The sequence below is a fragment of the Calidris pugnax genome, unplaced genomic scaffold (assembly GCF_001431845.1).
Source record: "Calidris pugnax isolate Ruff unplaced genomic scaffold, ASM143184v1 scaffold51, whole genome shotgun sequence".
Lineage (NCBI taxonomy): Eukaryota > Metazoa > Chordata > Aves > Charadriiformes > Scolopacidae > Calidris > Calidris pugnax.
The window spans coordinates 5,149,571-5,159,880 of record NW_015090797.1 but is presented as its reverse complement, the minus strand read 5'-3'; the positions used below and the strand labels follow the sequence as shown (position 1 = coordinate 5,159,880).

At 41.8% G+C, this 10,310-nt stretch overlaps 1 protein-coding gene across 2 annotated transcripts in view; it reads right to left on the bottom strand.

Moving 5' to 3' along the window:
* Window positions 1-1,684: 1,684 nt before the first annotated feature.
* SPIDR (scaffolding protein involved in DNA repair) overlaps window positions 1,685-10,310 on the bottom strand; it is a 208,203-nt gene continuing 199,577 nt past the window's right edge. The window contains exons 17-20 of one of the 2 annotated variants that reach the window (XM_014936883.1): window positions 7,281-7,374; window positions 5,717-5,831; window positions 5,191-5,244; window positions 1,685-2,341 (exon numbers count right to left, since the gene is read on the bottom strand). In XM_014936883.1, the coding sequence (XP_014792369.1) occupies window positions 2,207-2,341; window positions 5,191-5,244; window positions 5,717-5,831; window positions 7,281-7,374 (398 nt within the window). In that variant the 3' untranslated portion in view covers window positions 1,685-2,206. Of the gene's footprint in view, window positions 2,342-5,190; window positions 5,245-5,716; window positions 5,832-7,280; window positions 7,375-10,310 lie in introns of those variants that run through there. The other variant, XR_001411377.1, reaches the window with a different exon arrangement.

Here is a 10,310-nt window from a genome sequence, read left to right as displayed (position 1 = left end):
GGTGGGACCCGCCGGCCGCTTTCTGAATGTTGTAGCGCCGTGGAGGGGGGCGATGCCTGAGGGGTCTTTCACCACCAAACCTGCAAAAAAAAAAAAAGCTAAATATCTTCTTCGGTTGTTTTGTTTTTGTTTTTTTTTTCTCTCCCCTTAAATTATTTTTGTAATGGTAGTTTTCGTCTTTTCTACATTTTACTCATACCAATGCAGCTATGGTACATCTGTTAAAATGATTCAAAACCCCATGTATTTTAGACAGTAGGATGAAAAAGACTTGAGCATGCTCGACCTTTTATATCAATTTTTACAGCATTTCTAAGAACAATAAGGATAATAATAATAATAATAAAAAAAAGCATTTTAAATCAACCTTGCTCTTGTTTGCTCCGTCTCTTGAAAGTAGCGGGGAAGGTTGTGCTTCTTGGGGGGGTGGGTGACACGGGATGGGGGGTTCCAGGAGCCGAAATGGGGGTGGGGGGAGAAGGGGTGGGTGAGAAGGAGTGGGGGGGGAAGTGCACAGTAGTGTTTTTACCTGAAGCAGCCAAAGGGCAAGTGGTGGGCATGGCTGGGCATCGGCTGGGGCTCCCGCAGAGTGGGCTTCTCCCCCCTGGAATGGCACTGCTGCGCAGGGATGCTGAGTCAGCTGTTGGGCTGAGCTGGGCGCTGGGGCCAAGCAGCAGTTGGGTGGCAAGAGGGGGGGCTGCTCCTTGGCCAGGGCTCTGCCACAAACATAAGTCTTTTAAAAGAAAAAAAGTATACGTGAACACAACACCGTTATATCTAAAATTCCTTTTAAAACCCCCCAGAGCGGTTTCCACTCCAGCCAAGGCAAAGCTGCACCTACACTAAGGTGCTCCCAAGCTCCAGCAGGCCACATTCCCAAAGGAGATGCTGCTGCCAGTTCCAGGCCACCATTGCCCTGCAGCAGCTGGCCACTTTCACTGATCGCTGCTAGTGAAAGTGAGAACGGGCAACCACACCAATCTCTGAGTGAGGGAATAAATGACGAAAGGTTGGGCTACGTGTCGGAATTTTGAGAGCGAGCGCACAAAGACGACAGCACCTGTAGGGCTCTGGCAGAAAAACGGCCCGACAGGACAAGTGTCTCCAACGGCCAGAGCTCTTCGAAGGGGCCACCCTGGGCACAGGAATGGGCTGACGTCCCCTCCTTCCTTACAGGGAGGCAGGTAAGGAGACTGAAACGCTTAGAGGAGGGGGGAAAAAAGGGGATTCAGAAGCTGGGTCATCCCTGTAGTACTCGTGACGTAGGTAGGACCTTCCACCATCAGCCTCGGGAACCATCTGTGCAGCAACAAGTTTGCTGTTCCTTTTCTGCTGGGTAATCACGGACCGGGGCAAAACCATTCACTCCTCCTCCTCTGACCTGCACGGGTTTTTTGAATACCATGAAAGTGGAAGAAAAAAGATACCATTAATTCTCGCACCGCAAAAAGTACACACATGGGAATATTTTGATATTATTTTAACTGATCTGTAATCCTTGTCTCTGTACAGGTAGTTATGTGGCCTACAAAGCAGTTTTCTAGTTACCCATAACAGAAACTGTATAACGAAACACTCGCTTTGTGGGAAGCTACAGATAACACTGTACTTCTACGCTTAGAGACCAATTAGCTGTAAAACATTAACTTTACATATGCTTGACACTTCAAAATAGAAGCTTTGGTCAAATCTCCGTCTCTACAACATTTATTGCAAGGTGATAACAAACGTTACAACTCAGAATTCGCGCACAACACGGTGTTCTGCAGCCAGTGGTACGTCTGGAATCCGCTGATAAAACTCAGCTTACACTGACGTTCACTGCCCACAGCAAGGTATTTATTTCAAAAATATCAGTAAAATGTTTTCCAGCAACACATAATAAATAGAGTATTATAAAAAAATAAATCACAACCATTCAAAGCTTCCAGAACAAGATGTTTTACATACGTGAACAGCAAAACATGCCAAAGAAATGTATTCTTAAATTCTGAACTGAAAAAAAAGAGTTCAGAACGTTGAAGAGATTTTTTTTTTACTATTTCGTTTTTTTAGTGTTAGCACAATGTGCTTTGTAAATCACAGCTTTTAATAAACTATCTTAATTCTTATCACACTCGCGTTCTCCATTATCTGTGGCACTAGTTAACAGATAACCACGTTACAAAGTCCACAGATACTACAGTAGCTGACGAGAGAGTTCAGCTCAGTGTCTTGCTGCCGCCGCTTCCAGAAGAACAATTTCCTCCAGTGCAACACAGTTGGGGTGGCTGGATACGGAGTGGACGTAGCAGTTCAATAACCCCACCTCCTTTCCCAGCACGCTCTGCACCTCATAACTCTGCAGTGATAAAAGCATGTTGATTAAAACAAACAGTCCTGGACGTTCTGTTCTAAGCAGCATTCGGCTTGGAAGATGCAGGGTGTAAGGTCCTCTTCCAACAGACAATTTTTTTTTTTAAGGACTCAGAAAGAAAGGTGCGTTAGATCCGATGGAAAGAATGAATACATTAGATTTTTCAATAATTAGATGTCACTCCTGCTTAAAGTGCTGCTTCCTTAGCAGGCTTTTAAAAATTAGTTGTTTAAAAAAAATAAAAAAGCGCTACTGTGATGTTGAACTCAATTTTGCTGAAGCAAATTTACTGCCTTTTGCTGAAGCGTGTGCTGCCTTTATCCAGCTTTCTCCCAGATGTGCTAGCAATACCTAGATACACACTATATCCCAATTACCTTAGCTAACAGATCCACTGAAGGAAAAATATTTTGTAACTCTTTTTAACACCCCCACCCCGCTTTTAGCCCCTTTTTTTAGGGTTTACGATCACTGGCACTTCCACAGTCCCTTCTGTTGAACGATGTGGCTGAGAGAGCACGTTAACAGAAGAGCTGGTCACAGCAGTAGCTGGCACCCAGCCCGAGAGAGTACCTCTCTCAGATGTCAGGTTGACATCCATGTCTTTCCTCAATGGGATTTCTCTATGACCAGCCTCTGACCATGTCCCCGCTCCCATCTGGGCCATGCATTTGTACAGGTATGTGACACCCACCTCTCTTGCCCGTTTCAAGGTATAAACAACTCTTTTTTTTTTTTTCTTTTCCTGGAGTTTTTTACCCCAGACCGGTTCTGCAGTCCCCACTCACCACACAGCAGCTGCACAAACAGCTCTACGGGTGTAACAGGAGGGTTGTCACAAGGTAAGGAACAAGTGGCCAGGGGCAGCGACAGCTAAAACCAACCTCCTTGCCAAAAGAAGTATCACAAAGCTACACCCTTAGAAAATTTAGCAGCACTGGCAAAAAAAAAAAAAATTCCACCCGAAGTGGTATTTCTTGTGATTAATCTTTGTTGAGATGTGCTGCTTTTTAAAATGCAGTGGCTCAGAGATTGCCCGTTTCAAGGTATAAACAACTCTTTTTTTTTTTTTCTTTTCCTGGAGTTTTTTACCCCAGACCGGTTCTGCAGTCCCCACTCACCACACAGCAGCTGCACAAACAGCTCTACGGGTGTAACAGGAGGGTTGTCACAAGGTAAGGAACAAGTGGCCAGGGGCAGCGACAGCTAAAACCAACCTCCTTGCCAAAAGAAGTATCACAAAGCTACACCCTTAGAAAATTTAGCAGCACTGGCAAAAAAAAAAAAAATTCCACCCGAAGTGGTATTTCTTGTGATTAATCTTTGTTGAGATGTGCTGCTTTTTAAAATGCAGTGGCTCAGAGATGGAAATGCTTATGAAAAAAAAAAAAAAAGGAAAAAATTATCCCTGCATTTCAACTAGGGAAAAAAAATGTTTCTAAGTTGCCAGACTTCTAAATACCAACATTATAAAAACTGAAACATGAAAAAGATGTTGCTTGAATTCTTATAACTCAAAAAAGAACCACGGTTTGTCAGTCTGTAACCAAAGCAGACACAACCCGTAAAACTGAGCAAGACTTAACTGCTGTTAAAAGAGCAAACATATTTTGGAAATTTCTCGTGTCTCTTTGCTTAAATGAAATAAGCATAAGAAAAATAATTTGCAATTTCAGAGAAATGTCCCACTTTAAAAATTATCCACAAACCCCTTTAAACCCATGGAGCACGTAATAGCAAAATGCTAGAAGACCGTATGACAGGGAAAGCAAAATGACCCCGATACGTGTCACCCAACCAGAGATACTTAACCGGGATGATTAAACAAGACAACGAGCTGAACTTTGCTCCCTTCCACGTGCAATGGAAGGGGGGATGATCTCGGGATCCTAATTGGACTTAATCACCCTCTGAAGGTGCCGCTCCTTCGCTGCTGACCACCCGGCAGCCAATGCCAGCCAGGCACCTACTCAGGTGCCTCCCTCACCTGCGATAAATCTGGGTCACTGTGCCAAATGTCAGGGTTCTTCTGATATCTCAGATTAAAGGAGTACCTGCTTCACGATTACATAAACTGTACTTTAGCCCGTGGATCCCTGTGGCTTACGCGTGTTTCATTCATACAACTATAAAGTATCATCTTGCACGCGTTTTGCAAATTTCTCTACTATTACTGCCTGCCAGTAATTCAATGGTTCTCCTATTAGGAAGTAGTTGTGGTTTACGGGGTTTAGAAGAGCGGCCCCAAAAGGTGGGATGCTTGGACTGTGTTTTTGCTGTCTTTGGATCTTTGGCCAGAAAATGGAGTAAAGCCCAGAGCTGCTCGTCACAGCTCTGAACGTCTGGACATGCTGCTATTTGCAGATAGCTCTGCAGACCCACAGTCTACACATCCCACCTGTGGGATCCCTCTGCTAAAGAGGAAGGTGTCAGCCTGAGGACAGTCATGCAATAGCAGGGCATCAGCAGGTGGAAGGCGGGATTGCCAGAGGGTCCCAGCCCACTCAAATCTGGACATGAGGAAAAAATCATTATTTCTAATGAAATCTCCTCTTGTTCCCAGTGCGGTTCTGAAATGAGCTGCCTGGAAAGGTGGTGGAACTTCCATCCTCAAAGGTTTCCAAGATCCTGGCAAACAAAGTCATGGTTGACCAGCCCACAAACTGGCAATAGCCAAGGGTGAGGTGTGAGTGGCAGGTTGGATGACGACCTCCAGGAGTCCCTTCCATTTCTATAATTCGAGTATCTTCCCACCTGATCCACGCCCCCTGTACTCTGCTTCTACAGTAAATTATATACTTTAACTTTCTTTGGTCAACATTCATTACACTTACCCCATCCTCACTGGCGGAGGACGTCAGGAGAGAAGAGATTGTCCTTTGTAACAGCTGAAACGAGAAAATTAACAGGTTTTGTTCATGGCAAAAATCTTGCAGGTTAAAGCAGTCATGTTAAACAAAGATTAATAATTTTAATATAGAATGGTTTTATGTCTCAGGTCAAGAGAGCAGAGGAGAGGTGGCACAAAAGACGTTCAGAATGGGAATCTAAAAATACATGTTCCTTTTAGGCTGTGGAGATTGAGGTTTCCCAAGTGCCCAACCCATCGAGGCCTTCAGCTGGAGCATAAAACAGTTTGGAAACCTCAGGGTGAACTCAATGACTCTATTATTTGTGTAAGGTCTGGGAACTGGATTCTTAGTCCAATGAAAAACAAGTCTAGTATCAGATTAAATTATGGGATACTCTTACAGCTGTTAATTTTTCTTCTGACAGAGCTGTTTATAAAAATGTGGCTTAGTGTGTGTACATATCTAGTCTTTCTGTACTCAATACAGCACAGCTTATTTTATGCCATACCTTTACTTTTACTATACTTTGAGATCGGGATGGACAACTCAAGAAGATCTCCAGCTGCATTTTCAGAACTGGTGAAACAACAACTTCGGAGCACTGGTTGCAGTATAGTAATCCTCTGAAACATGCAAATAATGATGGAAAACCACACAGAAATGTAAAAGTTATCAGTCATAAAAACAAAACACACAAAACCCCAGCTACTTGGCTGGTAGACATCTAGTAGAAAAGCCCTGGTAGAGATTCAGTTGATAATACTAAAAAGAGCTTTCCTTTTGGTAGAGATAAGTAGTTCTTGGAGGCCATACACTCTTCTAGCAAAACGATCTTCCTTTTATAGGTTTTGGCAACGTGGGAGCAGGTTGGTATTTATAGTCACCTAGCTTAAGCAAATATTAATCTCATAACCTTCTAGAAGTTATAGCAAAAGAAAATTAGTAGTATAGATTTGGCCCGCGTGAGCTATTGATTCAGGCCCTCATTCAGCAAACGTTCAACGTTTTCAGCACACACTTAAGTCATATGCATAAAATTAAGTTAAGCCTTAAGAGCTTGTTGGAATAAAGTCTTAAACAAATATTGAAGCTCCACTGTTCTCCAAATGAAGCAAAAGTGTCCTTCACACTAGAGATTTTTTTTTTTTTGAACTGCACTACTATGTGAACATACACACATCTTTATTTTCTGCATGATAGTGTAATATAGGGCAACCTTTTCTTTATTTTCAGCCTTCTCCCCGGATGCTACACATAACAAAGCATAAGTGGTAAAGCTTCTCATATTTAGGAAAAAGTTATCTATTTTAATGGGATCAAAGCCACCCAACTTCTCCTTATGCTTTTTTGTAAGCTTTTCCAGTAGAAAGAACCTCCCTGCCCTTCTTTTTACACTCTGACTGCTCTCTTATCCTCTCGTGTTTTTATCCCACCAGAGCAAGCTGCCTAAGCAGCCAAAGGGGAGGTTTTCTAAGAGCATGCCAGTGTTGATGCAGATTTAGCAGTTCAGGTAGTAATGGGCACTGTACAATCAGTCTTCACATTTGGGACAGTCGTCCTCCCCAAATTATCCAACATCCTTTTTAGAAAGGTTATAAATTTAATAGATCTGAAGTGATTCTCTTCCACACCTATGTCAATTACAGCTGAGATGACAGTTCAATATAAAAACGAGGTGAATTGGTGGTATGCAGGGTTACAAGGTAGGGAAGAGAAAAACAAGCTACTTTTCAGGGAGCTTAAAATCAGCCCTGTGATTTATGTGGATGTTTATTAAAACTCATATTATAATGCAGTGGGCTATAAAATCTTCATAAGCAACACTTTAAGATTAGTTTGAAAAAAATGTGATAACTGCAAATTAAAACCATTTCATATCTACTTGTATCTTTCTTAATAAATTAATCTAACCTTGCAGGCTTTATCAGTTCATCAGCAATAAAAATACTACGTCTTAGCTCTAGGAAGGAACAAAGTGCAGGCTGTGCCTGCAGGAATCATTGCATCACCTCTTGCTGTTATGGCTACATCTGCAGAACACCTGGAGTGCTCCGGAGCATGCTGACTCTCACCTGTCCTGAGGACGCAGTTCCAACTTTCCATTGCCACATCTGTCACATGTAGGCCAGGAGAAAGCAGTGCTCTCATTAACTCCAACAACAGTACCTGCAGAAGACAAAGTTCTTACAAAATACTAATGGCAAGGCAGCAAACACAGCCACTCCTGGCTTCACAGCAGGTTTGACCCTTTCTGACTCTCATCTTAAGAATAAGACTTGTCAGAGCAAGCATCAGCTCTTCCAACCAACAACCTCACTCCCTTTCTCCTTCATCCTTCCAACAAGAGATGACAATATGGCAGAGTGTGTTACAGTCTAAAAATACCAGAAGGTATTTTTAGATATTGATAATTAACTTTCCAAACAGGTTTAGTTCTTTCGGTTTAGGTTTTATTGTTTTTCTGATTTGTTTTTGTTTGTTTGTTTTCTTTCTGCTCCTCTGATGTTTTCTTGGCAATAAATAGCTATAAAAAGCATACGGTCAGATAGCTTGATATCGATATTTAGGAAACACAAACCAGTGAGAAGGCCCAATCCCTTTTGAAAATAACGATGCAGATTAAATTCCATTAACAATGGAGTTATTCTTCATTTATACTGATTTAACAGAGATTAGATCTGGCCCACAGATTTAAGTGTGTGCCTAAGAAGGGAATGCCAAAGATACTTTGGACTAATATAAAGGGCCTTGCTAGTTTTGGCAAGAAAAAATATATTCAGAGCTTTATGAGAAGCCAATAAAGAGTGTATTATGTTTTATGGTAACGATATGCTGAAATTATGAGCGTTATTTATGGAGAAACTACTTCTAAGTATTTTGAACCGTACAAAGTGGATCACCTGTAAGAATGAAATTACACTAAAATAAACCTTTAATGGTACAACAGAAGTAGAGACTGCAAATTCCAGCTCCTATTGAGCAAGAATATCACAGTTTTATAGCACATTCAATAAAAGAAACCCTTGGAGACCAGGAAGCATTTACACTGTCTGTAAGACAGGGAATTAATCCCTTGCTTTCCTGGTTCTCCTAGGACAAGGACTGACAGGAAGGAGGGAGCTACATATAAACAACAAAACTGTAATTTTCTTTGGGAGTTCAAAGGACAGCAAGTCTGGAGATCAGGAAACTTCTCAAATACAACATTTATTACCCAATTTCTATGCATATAATGAAACAACGTGGATTTCACTGACAGAATAAGCAATTCTGTGTATTTAACCCCTTGGACTGTCACAGGAATAATTTTGATTCTTCAGTTCTTGTGATAAACTGGGAGTTTCCATCAGTACTTGCTACTACAAGGTAGGGTGATTTCTGCTACAGCATGATCATGTTTCTCTTGTTCCTTGAAAAGAAAAGCTACCAACTGCTTTGCTGAAGATGTTTCCTTTTCATTAAAAAATCATTTAAAAAAGAAAACAAAATCCCCTTTTCTGACAGATCTGTTTCTCTCTAAGCCTTTTAACTCCCCCCCCAGCTGTGGGCTGTATCACAACTGCAGGATGCCAGTGCACAAGTAATGCAAGTACCTTTGAAGAAAATGAATCAGGATCACACTGAGGAGATTACGTCTAGTGGAGAGGTTTATTCTGATGACAATGCAGAGTCCATTTAAGAAAACCACCAGAGATCACTGAAGTCAGAACAACTGAAAGCAGCAACAGGTCTAATAACAATCTTGTGCATCCTGCATGTAAAGTGATTTCTCACGTTTAAGCTGCTGAACTGCTGCACATCTTTGTCAAGACTCAAGATTTTGCTTGATGTTCTCAAAACTTTCGGTTATTTCTCCAAGATTCTTCTTTTAAATGGGAAGTTACATAGCCAAAATTCAATTTTTATCTCTTGTCTATTTTTCTGGGTTGTGGCTCACACCATTAAGAAGAGGCTGATAATAGGACAACATCTGGAAGTACAGGTCTCTAGTGAGGAATGTAAAGAAGGACTGAGAACTAAAAGTAGCACTCTGGTTGAAAACGTTCAAAAATGAACATTTTTGGGTTTGGTTTTGTTGGGTTTTGGTTTTTTTTTCGAATCAGTTACCCTGATTAATGGACAGGAAGGGGGAAAGTTCAATCAAAAAGAGAAACCTAGGTAAGCTGACTGACCCCATTTTGTTCAAACTGTTAAGCAGGAAACTGAAAAAAACCCACCCCTGGGTAAGGGCTAAAATATGAAAATATTCAATGTCAAAATGCAATCACTGGTAGTGAGTCATATACCAGGCAAATATCATTAATCAAGCAATATTCCCACATAACATATGTGGTATGGACTAACTAGAATTTGCCCATAAGCATGGTTAAGAGGAAAACCAGTTCCGTGCAGTATGAACTGCCAACATTTAAGTCATCCTGAGTGTTACTATACAGCAAAAAGAGGTTAGAAATTACTTTGCAATGCATAGTGATAAGAAAATAAATCTATTAACCCTGAGTTCACAGGTGAGAAACACAGACTCATCTTTGAAAAAAGAATAATAAACTTTCCAGTAGAAAGCAACCACAGGTTTTACAGTCATCTGTTGAAGAGCATCACAATCCATTCCAGAGCTGGTATGACTGGAACTCTCTGAAACAAGGATTTCTCACAAACTCAGTGGATCTGCTTGGATTGCAACATCCACCTTTTAAAGCTGGGCCAGCTATTGAGTTGTACCAGGTTGCTTAGGGCCCAGCTTTGAGCAGGAGTTAGGACTGGAGGAACTCCAGAGGTTCCTTCCAACCTAACTCACCCTATTTATACACCTTCCAAAAAATGACCATTCTACCAAAAACCCAGCAGGCAGCGTGGCCTGCACCCCTCCCCAGTCTGACACCGTGACCAATTGCTGTGTCTGTGGATGGGGACTTGAATGACCACCTCCATTTTCCACCGGTTAAAAAGAAGTCTTTCTAGGGAAGGTTGAGCCTGCTGAACCCCCGAGAGCCAGGAGAAGCAGCCGTGACTGCGAATGAACAGGAAGGAGCACTACTTCAAGAAAGGGTGGAGTAAGGCCTGTGCAGCTTTTTTGAGCGTTAGGTGAGAGGAGGCCCACG